The sequence below is a fragment of the Vigna unguiculata genome, chromosome 9, assembly GCF_004118075.2.
Source record: "Vigna unguiculata cultivar IT97K-499-35 chromosome 9, ASM411807v1, whole genome shotgun sequence".
Lineage (NCBI taxonomy): Eukaryota > Viridiplantae > Streptophyta > Magnoliopsida > Fabales > Fabaceae > Vigna > Vigna unguiculata.
The window spans coordinates 19707431-19729569 of NC_040287.1; the positions used below are offsets into that span (position 1 = coordinate 19707431).

At 35.1% G+C, this 22139-nt stretch overlaps 1 protein-coding gene across 2 annotated transcripts; it reads right to left on the reverse strand.

Annotated features, from left to right (window-relative positions):
• Window positions 1–611: 611 nt before the first annotated feature.
• LOC114162109 lies at window positions 612–2818 on the reverse strand. Of its 2 annotated transcripts, none has more exons than XM_028045885.1 (4): window positions 2573–2818; window positions 2201–2265; window positions 2025–2117; window positions 612–1937 (listed from the first exon to the last, which is right to left on the reverse strand). In XM_028045885.1, exons 1-4 carry the CDS (start codon window positions 2628–2630, stop codon window positions 1002–1004), a joined length of 1152 nt encoding a protein of 383 aa, XP_027901686.1. In that variant the 5' UTR covers window positions 2631–2818; the 3' UTR covers window positions 612–1001. The 2 variants fall into 2 exon arrangements, with proteins under 2 accessions (XP_027901686.1, XP_027901687.1); XM_028045886.1 differs by lacking the exon at window positions 2573–2818 and adding an exon at window positions 2503–2567.
• Between the last annotated feature and the right edge of the window lie 19321 nt (window positions 2819–22139).

Sequence of the window (22139 nt, forward strand, 5' to 3'; positions counted from 1 at the left end):
ACAAAGAAGCACTTTGAGCATGAAATGAATCTAGCAAATTAGATATTGAATCTATTGCATTTCTTTTTGAACATTTTCTTGAACTCATCCAGACAATCATGTTTCTGCATTACTAACCATGGTTTTAATTTAAGAAACTTATGCTTTTGTACTCTACACATAGAACAAAGCAAATGTTGTATCGAGAAGGACAATACGAACCTTTTGAGTTTTGACTTTTACACTGCAGACATGTTAACGTGACTGCTCATGCTTCATTCAAACAACTTAATGCATAACATGTCTTGGTCTACACGTCCCTAAACATAGATGTTACCAAATGCCAGCGCAGAATTTCGTGACACCACTCAGCTAACTAAAATATTTACGCGTGTCTATTTTTATCTTTGTGTCTTGCAAGATAAAATATAAATAACCAGGGTTTGCAAGCTTCCAGTTTTAGGAGCCAAAAGGTTTGAAGATTAAGCATAACAAAACTTGGTAACAGAGTTTTGAAACCAACACATGCATTTGTAATTTGTTACTCTCCCAGAATCGAAGTCGGAAGTTAAAGTAGGATAAATCTTCAAAAGCTAATTAATATTGAAGAAATGGGTTTGGCAGAAATAACATACCAAACTAAGATAACTAATTATATAGATTATAAGTTACAAACAGACCAGAAGATTAGGAATGATTAATCTTTCCTACCAGTAATAAGTGGTCGTATACATGTGCATGTTTTCATTTATTGAATCTACAAAAGTACTCCCGGAAAATTCATGACTTCTGAAAGTCAATGATACCAAATTTTGCTGAGACAAAACCGAAATGCAGTTTATTAAGTGGTTCTTCAATCAGAATTGGAAGTTCACCTTAGTAGTTTGTTTGCATAAAGATTGATATAAGTTACTTAAGGTGAAGTTCCAATTGTGATAGGAGAAAAAACACCTAAGAATCTGCATGGAAGTTTTGTCCATTTGCTAGTTGCTCTAAAATCGTAAGAAAGTACTCCTTATCACTCATTCAACTACCTGAGATGAAGCAGCTGAGTTCTCAAAGGATTTCTTTCTCACTAAGAGGCAAGTGATTCTGGAAGGGTTGGAATGAGTGTTGTCGAGACAACAGATGACAAAGTCTGGTCGGTGAAGTGCAAGAAGATGCAACCTATCCTTTCCCACTACCACAGCAGATGCATCAAGAAGAACATGCCAGTTGTTCCTATGAGCCTCAGAAATCCAATGCATTGTTCCATTTGCATCGACTGGGTAAGAGAACAAGCCCTTTGAGCTGATCTTACACCTCCTCCTAAAGTTTTGACTCAGCTGAGACCCACTGATCCTCAAATCCAGCCAAGTCTTGGGTGCTGAGATCACCTTGGACTCCTTAAAAGAAGCAAATTCCCTGATATAGTCTTCTTCCTGGTCAAGAATTGTCATGTAGTAGTTTCCCTTTACAAAAGGGTAACTTTCTCCCACCAGCATCATAGCATCCTTGTAGCTTGGAGTGAAGAGAACAAGGTACTCTTCATCAGGCAACCCATAATGCTTCAGAATCTTATTACGAGCTTGGATTTCTGGGATAGAGATGAAACTTCCAGGAAAAGAGGATTTCTTGTTGAGAATGTCAAGTAATCTTGATGGCTCTAACTGGATCTTGGCCCTATCCATTTCAGGGAGATTGCTGCCAAACAAATATGTAGAAGACTCCCTTGGTGACTTGCCCCTATCATCCATCATGGGTTCTGATGCCTCCTCATAGATGATAAAGCTAGACAAGTCTATCCCATTTCCATCTCCTTCCATTAGGCCTGAATATTCTGGATATTTTGCCAGCACATATTGTTCAACATATTCCATTTCTTTTGGTGTGATTGGACCTGACCATCTAATGTCAAGATCAGGGATAGTTGATATGGCTTCAGCTATGATGTGAGCAGGAATCAACGTTTGCCTTTTCTGCAGTTCAGACCATTTTTCAGCCTCAATTCAAGATGCACCATCCAAAAAGAAAGAACAAAAAGTTGGAATATGGTAGTTAGTTACCTTTACAACCATGCTGTTTGATTTGCAGCTCTCAGTTATTAATTTGTGTGTTGGACCTTTCTCTTCATTTTCTACCATCTCTTGATATTGAACCTGAATTAGGGAGTGGATTTAGAATCGTTACAACACAACATCATAAAATATACAAACATAGCTTTGAATTGTGACCACTTCACCTCAGACCCTCCTTCTGAAATTTCATGCTGCTGCCGGTTTGTTCCCATATCAATTGTCTTCACCACTTATAGAAACATAAGATAATTTTGTTTAGTGTACAAAATACCAGAGAAAATCTTAGGTAGATGGCGAACAACAACAACAATAACAAAAAGGAAAGAAGAGAAGCCAATATGTGTAGAATCCTTCTGAAAGATCCTCCAACAAAAGTTTGTTCTAAGAGATTGAAGCTAGAGAGAAATCAATATAGTGAAGTATATAGTTTGGTTAAGATGGGGGCATGTTTGAAAAGAAGCTTTACATTTCTTGTTGAAGCTGTGAATCTTCTTAAGACAAAGAAATTAAGAAAACAAATAAAGTCAGATGATTACACCGAGAAAGACAATAGCAACGCTTTAAAATAGAAGATGATGATGAAAGGGGTGACATGTCCCTCTTGGCTTAACCATGGTTTGTTTGTGTAATTTTCTCCAAAATTATTCCCTGGCACCTAGAATTATTAGTCTCAAAATTCAAACTGAACCTTAATTAAAATCTGAGCCTAGGGTTTGATTGTTAAACTCTATTAATTGAGGCAGAGAAGACGTTAGGAGAGGATTTTTGAGGTGTTGCTTTCCATTGGCAACAACATCACCATATTTGTTAATTGTTAAATAAACGTCACTCTTGAGTTTTATATTCTTAATGGAAAATGATCATTGGAGAACCTTGATGAAATGTCAACAGAGCCGTGGCATCTTTTTTTTTTTAATATCTTAGCGAACTTTACAGATGGAATATTTCAAAATTTCAAATCTCTGGGTAATTGAGTTTTATTAGCTCCTTGGAAAAGGCTTTTTAACAGTTTTAACAGCTGCATTTAAAGACATTACTTAAACCTGAACAAAATTGACTGTCACTGAATTTTGCTCAGGTAAATCCTAGATACATGATGAAATCACTTCAACACAGAACTGATTCATATTTAACAGATAAAATTCAGCAAGTTTATTTAGAAACATGGAATACTAGAACGTGATTTAATGCAAATAAGAAAGAGCAATAAAACGAAATTTTGGCAATAATAAATGGGGGAAAGCTTTAATTGAAAATATAATTGAATTTTCCCATATGTCACGCTACAACTTGCGATACCATTGATAAGGACGAAAATATTAAGTTAATGTTAGGATCATATGAGGATTTGACCTTTATTTGTTTCCCTAATGTAGAAAAACCAATTAGTCTTTCAAAAATAATTAAACAAACACATCTACCAATATAATTATACAATATAAATCAATCTTTATTTATAGAGAGGAAGAGGGCATTATACCGTTTAGAGATTCCTTCAAACGAATATTAGATATGGACAAGGACAAGGGGGTCACAATAAAGTGTTTAATATAATAATATGATGATTAAACGAAGATTAACATAATTACGCTAAGGAGGATAGATAGTAAGTAATGGAATGCCGTTGGGCATGGTTAAATTTGCATACGGAAATGACTTGGATGCTACAATGGTTATCCAATATATGTGGAAATGATATTTTTATTTTAATTCTAATCAGTGGCGTAGCACCGTGAGGCCAATGGCCCCCAAAAATTTTAATTTTTTTTATATTATAGATATTAAAAAATATATTACAAATCAATGATGATTAAATCAAATATTTTATTTTTTTATAAACATAATAATTAATGTTAATAAATAATAAAATATAAAATAAAATATAATAAAAAATAAAGAATAAAAATATTTATCAAGATATTTTCATTTTTTTATTTATTATGATTTGAATTTCTCACAAATTGTTTCTCACATGTTTTTTCTTGATTTTGAAGAGAAAAATATCTTTATTTTTGCTCTTATTTCTCCTCTGTCCTCTTTCATTCTTGTAACATAGAGAAAGCCAAATGGATATCCAAGTCCACAGACTCTAAGGGTTGACCGCTATGATACCATAAATGTAACACCCTATTTAAGTAATAACCTTAATTTAAATGAAATGTCACACAGATAGAATGAAAAACAAAGTCATGGAGTATAACGTCACTCCTTACTAATATCCAAAGAAATCTAGGAAAAGATTTAAGGCACACCACGATGCCAGATACAAAGTGAAGTAAGAAATTGACAGTAATTCAAATAAATCCAAAGACAAGACAATACATGGGCCTTAGCCCTAAATGAAACCTGGAATCCAAACCAGAGAGGCTACGCAATGGAATCATCGTTTCCCTGTTGACCACGGGTAGTCCTCGCATATGCTCACATCAATAAATTGATGATCATCGCAAAGAGAGAAAACCACACCAGACAGAACATACAACAAACAAAAGGGTAAGCTAGAGTAGAAAACAGTTTATCATACAATTACATACTATTTCACAGTCCAAGATGTAAATGTCAACCAAACATGTTATGACTTTTCAAACAATATACTAAGACTCAGACACGACTCATCCATATGCATATAATTAGTCAGATTCAACGGATGCTTGCACTTGTGGTGGACTTCCCTTCTCTACCGAGCTGCTCTACCGAGGTAATTGTTACAATGTCACATCCCCCCACACACAAGGTTAGCCCTTAATGAGTTTCAGGCTTGCTACTCTCACCACTAGAGTCAGTACGCTCTATGTGAGACTAACTGACTCTTTAGAGTGTCAGATTGCAACCTTACCTTGAATCCTTACTAAATTATATAGATGGGGCACCACCATGAACTCCCATTAACAGGGGTCATGGAATTACGTCCCGACCAACTAAGGCACCACCATGAGGTCTCACCTAGAGGCTCATGGAATTACGCCCTAAACAATGAGGCACCACCACGAAACTATCATGGAATTACGCCCTAAACACACTGATATCGCTGTCGTTAGGCGATCAAATTACCACTACTTTAGCAACTTCAGTATTGCCAGTTAGTAGTGAACAAAATAGTTAGGGTTAAGATAACCCTGAGTCGTCTCACAACGAATACGGAATTGATCTCAAATATTTGATTCTTAAAAATGTAATTAAAACTAGCAATTATAAAAATAGGGGGTTTTGATATGCAAAGAAAATGACACGGAAGATTGTAAACATAGTAATAGTAAATAGGTCAATTCCACTGCTTTTTCTAAATAAGATTCTTCATTGGTTATTTAGAGATTATTGTTAAATTAATTATTGTTGTTGATTTACAAATAAATCAATGTAAAGACTCAATTCATTTGTTGGCATCCTCACTTTTAATCAAAGTACAGTCTCAATTAAAAGTGAGAATTGTTAGATTGTCCATAGTAAATTTAATCAAAGTACAGTCTCAATTAATTTTACTATGCATAATCATGTCTATTCCTTTGTTTCTTTACCAAATAGAAAACTTAATTAATCAAAGTAAAGTCTTGACTAATTTTAGTTAAAGTAATTACCTCTAATCAAATTAAAGTCTCAATTATTGGCAAAAACTTATTTAATCAAATGAAAGTTTCTAAACAAAATCAAAGTAAAGTCTCAATTTAATTTAAAAACCTTTTAACTCATATGATTAGCATGCATGTAGATTTAAAATCATTATTTTCTATTCAATTAAGAAGCAAAGGACATAGATAAACAAAAACCACAACAATAATCAAAATAACAAAACATATAAATTCATCTAACCTCAGAATCCAGTTAAGAAATTAGAGTGGAATCAACCCTAAAAGCTTAGCCCTCCATGGCTTTGATGGAATACATGATAATATGATGAAGGAAAGAAAATAAAAAGAGAATGAGAGATGTGGTGGAGACGATATCTGCCAAAACTAGAGAGTTCTAAGCGTTAAAGCTGTCAGTTGTAAATTGTAAGTTGTAAGTCGTCGCTTCTGCTCCCTTAAGTCTCTTTATATAGGCTTCAACTGGATTTTGGGCTTTATCTGTCAGTTGCTAAAATCTTTTATTTTTATTTAATTAATTAGCAACTTAATTTCTGTCCAATTTCCAATTCTGCCCCTCTTATTTAAGCATTTTTACAAAATTGACCAGAATTTGACCAGAGTTTGACCAGTTGACCAGTTTGACTAGAGTTTGACCAGTTGACTGCCTATCAGATGCTGACAGCAGAGTGCACTTTCTCTCTCCAGACTAGGGTTTGTTGCGTTTAGGGTTTCATGGAGGCTTGTGGGTGACGGCGCGGCTGACGACAATGGCGGCTGCTTCGACGGGCGTGGTGGTGGTGCTGCGTCATGGTCCGTGAAGAAAAGATGGTGGCTGAACTGTGGTGGTGCGGTGCACTGGCTTGGTTCAGGTGGTGTGCGGGCGCGTTTCCGGCTTGGTGTGGAGACGCAAGGTCTGCGGTGGTGGCGAGAAGATGGTGTTGCACGAATCTGGTCTGTGTTCGGACGTTGTTGCAGGTATGCGAACAAGGAAGAAGAAGACCGATCTGTGGTGGCGCGGAACAAGCTTCGCGGAGGAGATCTGCAATGGAGGTGGCATGACGGAACTGCGAAGTTGTGGCAGGTCTGCGGTGGTGGCGTGAAGACGCGGAGAAGATGGTCGCGATTTGATGGAGGAAGACGGTGGCGCCGCTGTGCGAACGAAGATGGTGCGTCGTGGTTGCGCTACTGCAGCGGGAACGGTGATGACGGACGTCTCCGCTGCTGCCATGAGATGGTGCGAGCGTGGCGGAGTTGCGGTGCTCATGGTGGTTGACGGAGATGGCGCCGCTGGTGCGTTGCAGGTGAAGGTGGCGCGAAGGAGGAAGATGATGGTGGAGGAAGCGCGAGGTTGCTGCTGTTTCCGACTAGTTTCAGTGGTGGCCGGCGAGGAGATGGCGGCGGCGGCTGCCATGGTGGGTGGAAGGGAAATTAGGGTTAGGGTTTCATGTGTGAGATGGAGGAGATGATGACGTGGCAAGATCTGAGTGGTCAATTTGGTGAGTGGAGGATTATGACACGTGACAGCTTATGGTTGGTTAATTTTAAAAGGTGGAGATTGCCACATGGCATGATCTGGTTGGGTGGAGTTTAAGTGGTAGGAGGGGTGCAACTTAGTGAAAACTGGGGGTGCAGAACAGGTTTTTGTGGTCCACTTGCAGGAGGAGTGTGCAAATAAAATCTGGGGGTGCATTTAGCTCCTAATTTATTCTTTTCCAGAATTTCTTGATTTGGACTTATTTTGTAACTTTGAATATTTCAAAATCACACTATTAATTGACCAAAAATAAATTCCAGTTGCATTAACAAACGTTAGAATATCCAATAATATTTTATGCAACTAAAATCAATTTTTATGCCACTTTTACCAAACTTACTCAATAAATCCAATAATCACAAATCCTAATTAAATCAATCTTTAAGCACAGAAAATTCAATTAAATCCCTAAATTTAAATATTAAATGAGGGCAAAAATTTGAACTCATCACACACCAACATCATGTTTCATCCATTAATATAGAATCATATCTCATACCAACACCATTCCACTTTCATTACCAACCATCTCATTTGTTTTACATGCCAATACCATACCAACACATCAATCCAATTCATAACCTTAGATATTTCATGCATATTCACATGCCTCATACTTTAAATAGAGCAAACCAATCAATCAAACAATTAATAACAACCATGTAAGGAAAATAGGGTGGCTTGCAGCAGATCTCGCTCAAGCCAGAAGCCCTCGCTCAGGCGAGAGGGGTGCCCTCGCTTAAGCTGCAGACTCTCGCTTAGGCGAGATCGCAACAAAAGCCCTAGAAGGTTTTGCGAACGCTCGCTTAGGCGAGGCCATCTTGCTTGAGTGAGATGGTCTTTCGCTCAAAACTCAATTCGCTCGCCTGAGCGAGTACTCGAGCAAAACTCCTGGGCGAGGTTCGGCTACTCTCGCCTAGGCGAGGTGAGCTCACTTGGGCGAAAATAGCAGTTCGCGTTCCCTGTTTCATGTGACAACAACAGCATACCAACTCCAAACAACATTCTATTCATATTCATCCGACCCCAAACATCATCCAAGCATATAAACCACAAAACAGAGGTAAAATAGCCAACATACAACCAAAATATGAAAACCCTAGCTTCCCTTACCTGGAAAGGATGAGCAACGGACTTTAACACCAACTATGGAGCGCAACAGCTCGAGGAATAGGCTTAGAAACTGGAAGAATAGTGGAACAAATTTCAAAAATGAGCTTACTACGAAACCCTACTAGAAATATGAAAATATGCCTAGAGGGAAGAAGCATGAGCTGGAGAATAACTTACATGGAGCTAGAAAAATGAGGTTGAGCTTGCTTGACCAAGGTGGTACCAAACCCTAGCAGAGAAACAATAACAGCTCTAGGAAGGAATAAGGGGAAACTATTTTTGTAAAAGTGAATGGAATGAGGGTGTTAGGCAGATTAGGGTCTTTGGTTCCCTATGGGCCAGCCCTAGGCCAAAATGATTTGGGGGCAACCCTTTAAAATAAGGATAGAAAAATAATTGGGCCTTACATTCTCCCCAACAAGAAAATTTTCGACCTCAAAAATGAAGACTTACCAGGAAAATAGATGTGGATGTGACTTCCTTATATCCTCCTCTAACTCCCAAGTAGAGTCACCTGTCCTTCGATCCCAGATGACTTTGACTAGGCTGACTAGTTTTCCTCGACGTTCCTCCACTCGACTATCCTCTAAAGCCACGGGTGGTACTTCCATAGTGAGATCCTCCCTGATTTGTACATCCTCTACTTCCAACACATGAGACGGGTCAAACACGTACTTCCTCAGCTCTGACACGTGGAATACGGGATGGAGAATTGCCAACTGAGGAGGCAAGGCAATCTCATAAGCCACCTGCCCAATTGATAACGCGGTCGTTGACGCGATCAAATTAATACTACTAAACTATAGCAACGTCAGTATTGCTAAGATAGTAGTCAACAAAATAGAAAGGGTAAAGTAACCCAAAGTCGTCTCCCAACGAACACGGAATTGATTTTTAACAAATTAGTTCTTATAAAACTATACAAATGAGTTAGTCAAATCAAAAAAATATAGGGGATTAAGATAAACAAAGATAGAAATAAAATTTAAAAGATAAAAAGAAATAAAAACAATAGTAAAGAAAATAGATTGATTCCATTGCTTTTTCAAAATAGATTCATCATCGGTTATGTAAAGATTATTGCTCAATTAATTATTGTTGTAGATTTGCAAATTAATCAATGTAAAGTCTCAATTAATTTGTTGGCGTTCTCACTTTTAACCAAAGTACAGTCTCAATTAAAAGTGAGAACTTTTAGATTATCCACAGTAAATTCAACCAAAGTACAATCTCAATCAAATTTTACTATGCCTAATCATGTCTATTCTTTTATCTCCTCACCAAATAAAAAGCTTAATTAATCAAAGTAAAGTCTCGATTAATTTTCATTAGAGTAAATACCTTTAACCAAAGTAAAGTCTCAATTATTGGTAAAAACTCATTCAATCACATGAAAGTTTCTAAATAAAATCAAAGTAAAGTCTCAATTGAATTTAAAAACCCTTTAACTCATATGATTAGCATGCGTGTAGATTTAAAATCATTACCTTTTACGTGATTCAAAGACAAAAGACATAGATGAAATTAAACCTCAACAATAATAAAAAGAACAAAGAAATTATTTCATTCTAACCTCAGAATCCATAATGAAATTACCACTAGTGGAAAAATGGGATATTAGATCAGGCATATTAGATCGATTGTGTAGGAACCGAGCTAACAATTCACGCGGTGGCAATTTTGAAAATAACTTCATTTGCATTAGATCGGTTGTGTAGGAAACCGATCTAACATGTATACATTAGATCGGTTAAGCGGGGAACCGATCTAATGTTATTTTTTTAAATTAAAAAAAACTGATGGTTTTAAATATTAGATCGGTTGGAAATATAACCGATGTAATGTTTTTTGCACAAACCCGCGAACCCACTTCTTCTCTCTCGTGCCTCACTGTGCTTCCGTTTGCACTGTTCATCTTCTCCGTTTTTCTCCATAGTGCATCATCGCCATTTTGCGCCGTTCGCCGTTTGCTTTCTTCTCCGTTCACCGCACCACGAGCCTCCACACCTCCACACCTCCACGCCACGAACCCTTCTCCGTTCACCATTTGCTGGTCTACTAGCGTCCACACCAGAACCACCACCTCCACGCCACGAAGTGCCGCTGTCGCCGCACCAGGAGCCTCCGTTGTCGCCGCACCACGAAGCGTCGCTCTCGTCGCACCACGAAGTGCCGCTGTCGCTGCACCACGAGCCTCCGTTGTCGCCGCAGTACAAAGCTCCACTATTGCGCCACCACGAAACCCTCGCCGCACCACAATGCGCTGTTTGCCGCAGCACGAAGCGTCGCTGTCGCCGCACCACGAAGTGCCGCTGTCGCTGCACCACGAGCCTCCGCTATCGTCGCACTACGAAGCTTCGTTGTCGCGCCACCACGAAACCCCCGCCGCACCACGAACCTTGAATGTGTTTTGGTTTAAATTACAGAAACATGATCCATTTTGAAGTTGCTTGAGCTATTGCGGTCGCCACTTTGTTTGCTCCATTTTTCGCCGCTGCTCTTACCTCCATTGGAAGATTATCACTTGCATTGATAAAGGTCAGTTCCTCCAAACTTCATTCATTATATTGAAATGCGTTAAATTGGTTCTTGGAATTTTAGTGCACATAAAATTGGTTAAGTCCTTAAAATAATTTACATTGAAATTCAAAGCATAAGACTGGATTTTTTCCTTGTGGCTGGTTTTATGAACTTGATCTTTTATCAAGTTCATTCATTTATTTGTTTGCAGAAGTAGTTAAGAGTACCAGTTGAGTCACTAAATATAATATTTATTTAAACCAACTTCTCATGTCATGTAGTAATGGATCGAAGTTGGATGAATGCAATTCGAATCAGTGATGTCTATGAGAATGGCGTTGAAGAGTTTCTAAAATTTGCTGAACGACATGGGACTGCCTTGAATGGAAAATATTTTTGTCCCTGTGTTAATTGTGTGAACGGGAGACAGCAAGAAGTTAAGTTGATACGAGAACATCTTTTATGTGATGGTATCCTAAAGAGTTATACAACGTGGACCTGGCATGGCGAAGTTGTACACCTTCCAAGCTCATCTCAAAGTCAAGAGTTTAATCCATACTGTGAGGATCGCATGGAAGATATGATTGAAGATATTGGACAAGAAAATTTTCGTACAGCACACGTGTATGATTCATTGAAAGATGATTCAGAGAAGACTTTATATCCTGGTTGTAGGAGTTTCACTCGTTTGTTAGCGACACTAAGATTATTTAACATTAAAGCCAAAAATTGGTGGACTGATAAAAGTTTTAGTGAGTTACTAGAACTGTTGCATCTAATGCTCCCGGAAGGTAATACATTGCCAACCCGTCTATGCTTAATGGTTTGAATGCAGGTATTTAAACGAATATGTTTCCAAAATAGGGAATGCTGATGTCTATGGTTTTGATGAGTTCAAATTTTTGCCCTCATTTAATATTTAAATTTGGAGATTTAATTGAGTTTTCTGTGCTTAAAGATTGATTTAATTAGGATTTGTGATTATTGGATTTATTGAGTAAGTTTGGTAAAAGTGGCGTAAAAATTGATTTTAGTTGCATAAAATATTATTGGATATTCTAACGTTTGTTAATGCAGCTGGAATTTATTTTTGGTCATTAATAGAGTGGATTTAAAATATTCAAAGTTACAAAATAAGTCCAAAATCAGGAAATTCTGGAAAAGAATAAATCAGGAGCTAAATGCACCCCCAGATTTTATTTGCACACTCCTTCTAAAGTGGACCACCAAAAACCTGTTCTGCACCCCTAGTTTTCACTAAGTTGCACCCCTCCTACCACTAAACTCCACTCAACCAGATTATGCCATGTGGCAACCCCACCTTTCAAATCAGGCCAACCATAAGCTGACACGTGTCATAATCCTCCACTCACCAAATTGACCGATCAAATCTTGCCACGTCACCATCTCCCAATTCCAAATGATTATACAAACATGCTCAATGCTTCTGATGCTATGAAAACATGCAAGAACATGAAAAAGATGATTAAAGCATAAGTTTAGACCTGGAAAACCACCAGGCACACACACAAAGCTTGAGAAAGATCAAACCTTAGTGGTAGCACAGCCTAGCCTACCACAAACCACTTTCTCCAAGCTTCAAACCAAGCCAAAAGCTCCAAGAATTGATCCAAGATCAATCTTCAACAGTTGCAACACCTATGATCACGAAGGAGAGAGTTTCCACAAGTTTCCAGAAACAAATTGTGCTCTAAAATGATCAATAGACCTCTCTTTCGAAAATCACAGCTTTTATAGTCAAACTATTACGAAATTCAACAAGTTTTTTTCAAATCAATCGGTTGATTTGACTTGACTTAAGTGAAATAGTCGATTAAAAACTAAATCAACTGATTGAATTTGTTGCAGTTTAAGACTATTGTAACCAACCTTTTAACCTGTTGAAAAACCATTCAACATACTAAAAAAGACATTTTAACCTATTGAAAAACCATTCAACAGATTAAAAACACAACAAAGACCAAACTACATCTAATTAATGCTTTAAGGTCTACAACATGAATTACAAACTAAAAGTACACTTTCTTAATGATGTAACTACATGGAGAGCACACATTCCAGTCTTGATCACCATGGATATCATCAAATCTCCTTTCCTTCATCAATGTAGGCTTCATTCCAATGGTTATGGCTTCAAGATAGTTCAAAAGAGCTTCATTCAATCTTCATCAAATCTTCAAGAAGCAAACCACCTTGGCTTCTCATGTCAACAATCTCCCCCTGATTTGATGAAGCCAACCTCTATTCCATCTATCTTCTTCTATCTTCCATTGCAAAATGTTTGTTCCATTTGTTGGAAACCAATGGATGAAGTAACACCTTAGCTTGAAGCTTGTGAACCTGAAAAAACATTTTACAGCAGCAATACACACAAGCTAGCAAGTATACAACTGTGATCATGCTCCCCTATCAATAATATGGGTTCAAATTCAGATTTGATTATTGATTCCAATTTTTTAATGCTTAGTTTAATGTGATCAATTATCCATTTTCCAATTTTCCAATTTTTCTCCCCCTTTGGATTCATCAAACATAACAAATGCATAAAGATAATAAGCATTGCATTTCATTTCATTAATACTGGAAGGGAATACAGCCAACAGAAATTGAAAGCAGAAAACAGATGCATAAAGCTGATACAATCAGCCGATTGAAATGAAAAACAACCAACTGAAACAGACAGAACTCAAACTGAAAAATCACAAACACAAGGATGCAATGCATAATCATAAACAACCACACACTCAGTCATCCTGAGGGTCATTTCTGGTCTGGAATGAGTGGAGCATATCATGGATATCATGGATTTGGCCATCCAATGCATTGAACCTCTCATTGCAATAGTTGTGATGTTCATGTTGAGACACACTAAGCTTATGCAGCTGGTTCAACACCATCCTATCAAAATGTGAGTACACAAGGCCTCTATCCTCTGGAGGATTGTAGGGAATCAAGTCCATGGGTCCAACAGTTGGTTCTTCCTCTTCATTTGCACCACTTGGACCGGCTTCATGGTCATGTGCACCACCACCAACAGCTTCAATAGTTGTCCATCCATTTCCCACCTTGATAAAGCCCATTTTTTGCAGATTTTGGTTGGAGATATGGTTCAATAGTCCAGTTGACTCCTCTAGCTCATCCTCTACATCAATACCAAAGTATTCAATGAATTTAGACACCAAAACCACATATGGAAGCCTAAAATTAGTGAGCCTCTTGGCCTTGAGCATGTGATCAAGAAAAACATAGATCCAATCCACTTGAATGTTGTGTTGAATGTAGTACATGAGTATCTGATAACGCTGTCGTCAAACGATCAAATTAATACTACTTATCTATAACAACTTCAGTATTGTTAAGAAAGTAGCCAAAAGATTAGTATGGGTTAAGTCAACCCTAAGTCGTCTCCTAACGAATACGGAATTGATTTCTAACAAATTAGTTTTTATAAAACTATACAAAAGAGTAAGTCAAATAAAATATGAGAGATAAAAATAAAAGGATAAAATAAGATATAAACAATAATAAAGAAAAATAGGTCGATTCCACTGCTTTTCAAAATAGGATTCATCATTGCTTTCCTAAAGATTATTGTTATTGATTTCTTGCTTAAGACTTCAAATTAATCAATATAACTTCTCAATTAATTTGTTGGCTTCCTTACTTTCAACCAAAGTAACTTCTCAATCAAAAGCAAGACCTTTGTAGATTAATCTTAGTAAATTTAACCAAAGTAACTTCTCAATTAAATATTACTAATCCTAATCATGTCCATTCTTTTATCTCTTATATCTAGTAAAAAGCTAATTAACCAAAATAACTTCTTGAATAATTCTAATATAAGTTTTCACCTTTAATCAAAGTAACTTCTCAATTATTAGCAAAAACTCATGCACTCATATGAAAGTTTTTAAAATTAATCAAAGTAACTTCTCAATTAAAATTTAAAAACCCTTGGACTCAAACGATTGTAATATTATGTAGATTTAACATCGTGCTAACTTGCTACAATGTAAAAATCATTACTTTCACTAAATTAAGAACCAAAAGACATAAATGAAAATAAATCTCAACAACAATTAAAAGAACAAACAAATTAATTGATGTAACCTCAGAATCCAATTAAGAAATTACAATGGAATCAACCCAAGAAGTTCAACACTCCATGAAATACAAAATAGAAATAGAAGAAGAATAGAGAGAGAAAGGAAACGAAATTAGGCCCCCCTTAAGGGTTCCTAAACTCTGAAGTTCCGAGCTTGTCCTTTCTACTTCTCCCTTGGTCTCTTTATATAGGAATTGGACTAGGCTCTTCTGTTGCTAAAATCTCTCAAATATATTTTAAAATAAAGACAAAGATAAATATTTAAAAATATTTGGAGAGATATAGACTTTTTGACAAATATAATTGGTTGATAATATCAGTATCTAATATAATTAAATAAATTAATTAATTAAAGATATATGATAAATTATCACCAATTAGTATTTGTATTAATTTTCCAAATCAACCCTTTGCAATCTCCTTAAATTATGTTCTAAATAATCCAATATCTTCAAGATATATTTGTTTGTTGTGGAACTAAAGATTCAAGAAGATTTTGTCATATTTAAAAAGATTTGGTAGTTATTATCTTTAAATATTTTATGATATAATTAAATAAGATAATTATTTAAAAATATCAAATAAAATATCTAAAGATATATTTTCCCAAATTATCTTCTATCATAAAGATAAATAAAACCGCAAGGTCCAATTTTTCTTTCTCTTCTTGGTTTAGCCAAACTTCTTCACTTTTTCAAGCTTTTCTTGTCGTCTTCATGCAATGCTTTGCTTGAATTTTTGTGCTTTTGATAATTTCTTATTCTTGGATTTATCTTTAAGGTGTCATGAAGCTTTAATCAATTTATTTGCACACCTCCATGAGCTCAACTTAGCTGCAACTGCACTAACACACCTCAAAATATCCAAAGAACATTTATGCAACTAAAACGCTATTTTTAACATGTTTTTGTATCTCATGCTCAATAAACCCAATAATAGGAAATCCCAATTAAATCAATCTTTAAGCACAGAAATTCAATTAAATACCCAGAATTAAACATTAAATGAGGGCAAAAATATGCACTCATCATAACCACACACTTATTCTTTTGCACTCCTGGCTAAAATTGAGCAATTTCAAAACTTTATTCTGAGGTATTTTACTTCATATCAACACTAGATCAAAGGAATGAACCTTACTTGAGACAAATCAATATTCTAGAAATTAAGTTACCATGCATAAACAAATGGAAAAATATTCTATTTTTCACACATGAGTTAATCTTTTTAATTCACAAGACAATCAATTATGAAAGAAAACACTCAAGTTAGATGTGGATTTTCTCACCAAAATTCGCCCATGTGTTTTGGCTTTTGTTTTCACTCAAAATAGTCATGCAAGTAAACACCCGTAATACTTAACAAGACTCTAATATTCACAAACTTTCAGAAAACATGCATTCAAAGATCACGAGGACTTTTTTACAGGTTATAATGGGGCCAAGGCAAAGGTAGGAAAAATTTTAGGAGTTTTGGATTTTTGAAATAGTAATGTAGGAAGAATAATGGAGCATAATTTCAAAAACAACTCTTTTTCGTTTATTGCTCTTTTTTGCTCTCTCTCTTTTTAGAAAGCAATTATTTTTTTCATTTCAACACTTTTTCATCAATAATTTTTCCTTTTGCCATTTTTATTAATTTGTGGGTGAGGTACTCACCCACACACTTTATTCCTCAACCAATCCTATCATAATCCACTAGCTTCTTTCTTCCTTCCTAAGATAAGAAAAAACATGGTCTTTTTCTTTTTAAAGGTTTACAATGGGTTTAAAACAAGAAAAGGAGGTTTAAAGCTCAAAGGGGCTATCAATGGATTAATATCAAGGTGGGCTTATTTGGCCAAGTAGCTAAAAACAAGAAATGCGTCAGTCATATCAAACCATGCATATTCACCTAAGTTGCAAAACAAAAGAATCAAGCTAAATATTTGAGTATAAACAAACATAAGCAAGTCACTCAAGAAAGAAAATGGAATGGCACATGGCGGTCCATCCTTTGCATTAAGGCTCAAGACTCACAAGGTCAAAACTCTTTCACAAAAGATTTAATCAAGAAATTCTCAAATCAACTCAATTAGCAAATCATAGAAACAATCCACTCATATCAACATGAATTTTATTTTTCCAGAATTATGATCATCCCAATTATTGAATCAAGTCCTAAAAATCCAATGTCAATATGTTTTATTGAAAGTAGAGAAATATTTTTGGTGGATTTCTTATGAGACATATTGTTTAAAAGTTTCACTTAGTAAAAAGTTAATACTTTCACAATTTTCTCAAAAAGAAATCACAATTTTTTTTTCTTTTTAAATGAAAACAAAAACAAAAAATTGAAAAATAGAAAAAAAATTCTACGTACAGTTTGTCTCCCCCACACTTATTTCAAAAAAATGTCCTTGATGGACTTATTTTAGGGAGCAAACGAAAAATTGTGACTTCTGGCTCAATCTAGCCATACGTCAAAATTTATTTTCTTTAATTTTATAAAGTACAAGTCAGCTTGTGAAATTATATTAAAGAAAACAAAAACACATATTTTTGAAATTTTTTTAATATTTTTAAAATTAAAAATAAAAACAGAAAACAAGTATGCATGCATTTTTAATTTTTGATCAACAATGTTTTCAAAAGAATGAGTCTAACCTTTTTTCTTGTTGCAGCAACCTTCCCTTTTGCTCCGCAACCAAGTCAACAAAAATCACCACTAAAAATCTATTTTCATCATTCACATCAATAAACTTGATGTGTGGAGTGTGTGGCTTCAACTCAATTGTAGCATCATCAGGTGCATTCGGATGGTTAACCGGATCATCAATAATCCTTATAATCTCATCTTGTGAGCAAAAATCTGCACTTGAAGTAGTTGAATTTGCTGCTTCCAAGTTAGTTGCAATAGTAGATGCTTCAGCTACATCTTCGAATATCGTTGGCTCTTCAACTACACTTGGTTCCTCCATTGTATTAGTCTCACAACTTTGCTCTCGAAAATGATCATTTGAACCCATAACATCATTAACAGATAAAACTTTATATTCAAATTGAGCATCATCAACATATCCATCAGTAGATATGTATGTGTGAGAATCTTCAATTTCTTTATCAACTTCAGCAACATCCTTAGTAAACTTAATATGTCCATCAATAGACATATTACTATGAGCATCATTATATCTATCAGTAGATATATCAGTGTGATGTGATTATGGTGTTGGTTGATCTAACATTTGAATTGTGTACTCATTCACATCAGTGCTCAATTGTTCCATCCTTTGATTCATGCTCCTTAACATTATCATTTCATCCCTTTGCTCAACTATCGTCTTCATAAGTTTTTCTAAGGTGGCCTCCATAGCTTTGTCTTTTATTAGCTGACTTAAATCTTCAGACATTTGTTCAGCTCTAATGGCCAACTTTAGAAGCATATCTTCTATTTCTTAACAAAGTGATCTAAATTCTGGGATTTCAGCAAAGCTCGGATGGCATTGGAGGGTGGTATTAACAATACAAAGTAATTCTACAAAGTTGTTGTTACTTGCATCCTCGATCATGTCATACAATACTTTATCATTTCCATACCATTTTTGCTCAATATCTTTGCAGCGTTGATCAGCTCGCAACCTTTCATCTATGGTGTCTAATTTCTCTCTCAGTCCATCCATTAATAACACAACTTCCTTATAGGATGGCCCATTGATTGCTGCAACTTGTTGTGATGATGCATGTTGTTGTTGTTGAGAACCCAATGGTACATACAATGGCTGAGGTGGACACTCAGAATATGGTTACTGCTCATGGTATGATGGTTGCTCATATTCCACAAAAGATGATCTAGGATATAGATCATTAAATTGTCGTAAAGTTAACCCACTTATATCAGGTGCAAAAGTAGGTGTGACAATTTGTTGCTGAAAATCACGTGGTTGTTGTGGATAGCAATTGTAATCCATTTGAAAACTACAATGTTGATTATTTTCGTATGAAAAATTATTTTGCATTTCTGAAAGAGGTTTTCTGAAAAGAAATAAGTTGAAAGCTTATTGAATAGACTTCCAGGAAAGAGAGGTGTGTCTCAATGGACAACTTAAGTACCTTATCTTTCCTTAGCCAAAGTTTTTCCCAACTAGTTTCACAAATTTCCCAACAAAATTCCTCAAACAAAAATTATGCTTAAAATAAAATAAAATAAAAATAAATAACTAAAGAAAATAAAAAAATGTTAGTGATAAAGAAAAAAATAAAATCAAAAGAAAAAAAAAGAGAACTAAAATGATAAAAATTATAACCGTGTTCCCTGACAACGACGCCAAATTTGATAACGCTGTCGTCAAGCGATCAAATTAATACTACTTATCTATAACAACTTCAGTATTGTTAAGAAAGTAGCCAAAAGATTAGTATGGGTTAAGTCAACCCTAAGTCGTCTCCTAACGAACACGAAATTGATTTCTAACAAATTAGTTCTTATAAAACTATACAAAAGAGTTAGTCAAATAAAATATGAGAGATAAAAATAAAAGGATAAAATAAGATATAAACAATAATAAAGAAAAATAGGTCGATTCCACTTTCAACAATAATAAACAATAATAGGTCAAATTAATCAATATAACTTCTCAATTAATTTGTTGGCATCCTTACTTTCAACCAAAGTAACTTCTCAATCAAAAGCAAGACCTTTGTAGATTAATCTTAGTAAATTTAACCAAAGTAACTTCTCAATTAAATATTACTAATTCTAATCATGTTCATTCTTTTACCTCTTATATCTAGTAAAAGCTAACTAACCAAAGTAACTTCTTGATTAGTTCTAACATAAGTTTTCACCTTTAATCAAAGTAACTTCTCAATTATTAGCAAAAACTCATGCAATCATATGAAAGTTTCTAAAATTAATCAAAGTAACTTCTCAATTAAAATTTAAAAACCTTTGGACTCATACGATTGTAATGTTATGTAGATTTAACACTGTGCTAACTTGCTACAATGTAAAAATCATTACTTTCACTAAATTAAGAACCAAAAGACAGATGAAAATAAATCTCAACAAGAATCAAAAGAACAAACAAATTAATTGATGTAACCTCAGAATCCAATTAAGAAATTACAATGGAATCAACCAAAGAAGTTCAGCACGCCATGAAATACAAAATAGAAAAAGAAGAAGAATAGAGAGAGAAGGGAAACGAAATTAGGCCCCCCTTAAGGGTTCCTAAACTCCGAAGTTCCGAGCTTGTCCTTTCTACTTCTCCCTTGGTCTCTTTATATAGGAATTGGACTAGGCTCTTCTGTTGCTAAAATCTCTCAAATATCTTTTAAAATAAAGACAAAGATAAATATTTAAAAATATTTGGAGAGATATAGACTATTTGACAAATATAATTGGTTGATAATATCAATATCTAATATAATTAATTAATTAATTAATTAAAGATATATGATAAATTATCACCAATTAGTATTTGTATTAATTTTCCAAATCAACCCTTTGCAATCTCCTTAAATTATCTTCTAAATATTCCAATATTTTCAAGATATATTTGTTTGTTGTGGAACTAAAAAGATTCAAGAAGATTTTGTCATATTTAAAAAGATTTGGTAATTATTATCTTTTAATATTTTATGATATAAATAAGATAATTATTTAAAAATATCAAATAAAATATCTAAAGATATATTTTCTCAAATTATCTTCTATCATAAAGATAAAGAAAACCGCAAGGTCCAATTTTTCTTTCCTCTCTTCTTGGTTTAGCCAAACTTCTTCACTTTTTCAAGATTTTCTTGCCATCTTCATGCAATACTTTGCTTGGATTTTTGTGCTTTTGATAATTTCTTATTCTTGGATTTATCTTTAAGGTGTCATGAAGCTTTAATCAATTTATTTCCACACCTCCATGAGCTCAACTTAGCTGCAACTGCACTAACACACCTCAAAATATCTAAAGAACATTTATGCAACTAAAAAGCTATTTTTAACATGTTTTTGTATCTCATGCTCAATAAACCCAATAATAGGAAATCTCAATTAAATCAATCTTTAAGCACACAAATTCAATTAAATACCCAGAATTAAACATTAAATGAGGGCAAAAATACGCACTCATCAGTATCAAATCTCCCTCATTCAATGTTGAATGGTTAGTACCACGTGGAACAAGGATTTTTGTGACAATCATACCAAGTAACCTTTGATCCACCTTGAGACCACCAACATGGAAGTGTTTGATTTCAGCAATAGGATTTCTCAAGCATTGGCCATAGTATTGCATCTTGTTGAATTCTGGAACAGCCCCAGTTTCACCTTTTCTCACTTGCACACCCCTTGGTTTGAGTCCAACCACATCTTTCCAAGCTCTCTTGTTGATCTCCATTTGAACACCCTTGATGTTGGACAATAAGACATCATTTTTGAACTCCAAGTTAGTGAAAAATACCTTCACCAAGTCTGGATAGATTTTCCCTGAAAGTTCAAGGAAGGAGTTCAACTTTTGATGCTTTAGTTGTTGGAATAGGCTCTCAAAGCCTTCAGGCCTTAGCCATGAGAACCTCAGTACCTTAGGAATGTTGATATGCTTTCTATTCATCTCAATGTTGTCCCCATGATCCTCAAACCATGCTTCAATTCTCCCATGGCTTTCATGATTTGGAGACCTTGGAGTAGGGGGAGTGGAGTGTTCATCATCAGATTGGGTAGCTCTTTGGGAACGACGAGGCATGATGAGTGTTGGTGTGGCTGTTTATAAGAGATGTATGATGAAAATGCAGCAATACAAGTGTAGTATTTATAATTCAACAAACTGATTTTCAGAAACAGTTGATTAAATGGTGCAGATTTTTCTAATTAATTCGTTTTATGTTATCCAAATCAATTTAATACAGTCCAAAATAGTATCTTGTGCATTCATGATGTTTTCAATGTGTTTTTATGAGAGAATCAATCAGTTTAGATCATGTGAGCTGCATGCACATTGGAATTGTACACTAGAATGCTTTTTGGTCAAACAATTCAGTAAAAGTAACACATGGCTGATGAAATGGGTAGTTAAGAGCAGATAATACCTGACAAAAAGATGCTTTCTTTGACTAAGTCAACTTAACAATTCAATTCGTGAGTAAAAGCACAGGTTAAGTTGATGGACGTCCTTGGAGTAGGAGAGGGAGGAAATCCATGGAGAATGTTGAGAAGAAGATGAAGTGCAGCGGAATTTGGAGAATTAGAGAAAGGTTGCTCTCGGAAATGGAGAA

Excerpts from the sequence above, each read along its gene's own strand:
- LOC114162109 (XM_028045885.1), bottom strand. The coding sequence starts at position 2,630 with ATGTCACCCCTTTCATCATCATCTTCTATTTTAAAGCGTTGCTATTGT. Across the intron at positions 2,118-2,200 it reads TTTCAGAAGGAGGGTCTGAG|GTTCAATATCAAGAGATGGT; the intron begins GTGAAGTGGTCA and ends TCCCTAATTCAG. Across the intron at positions 1,938-2,024 it reads CAAACAGCATGGTTGTAAAG|AAAAGGCAAACGTTGATTCC; the intron begins GTAACTAACTAC and ends TCTGAACTGCAG.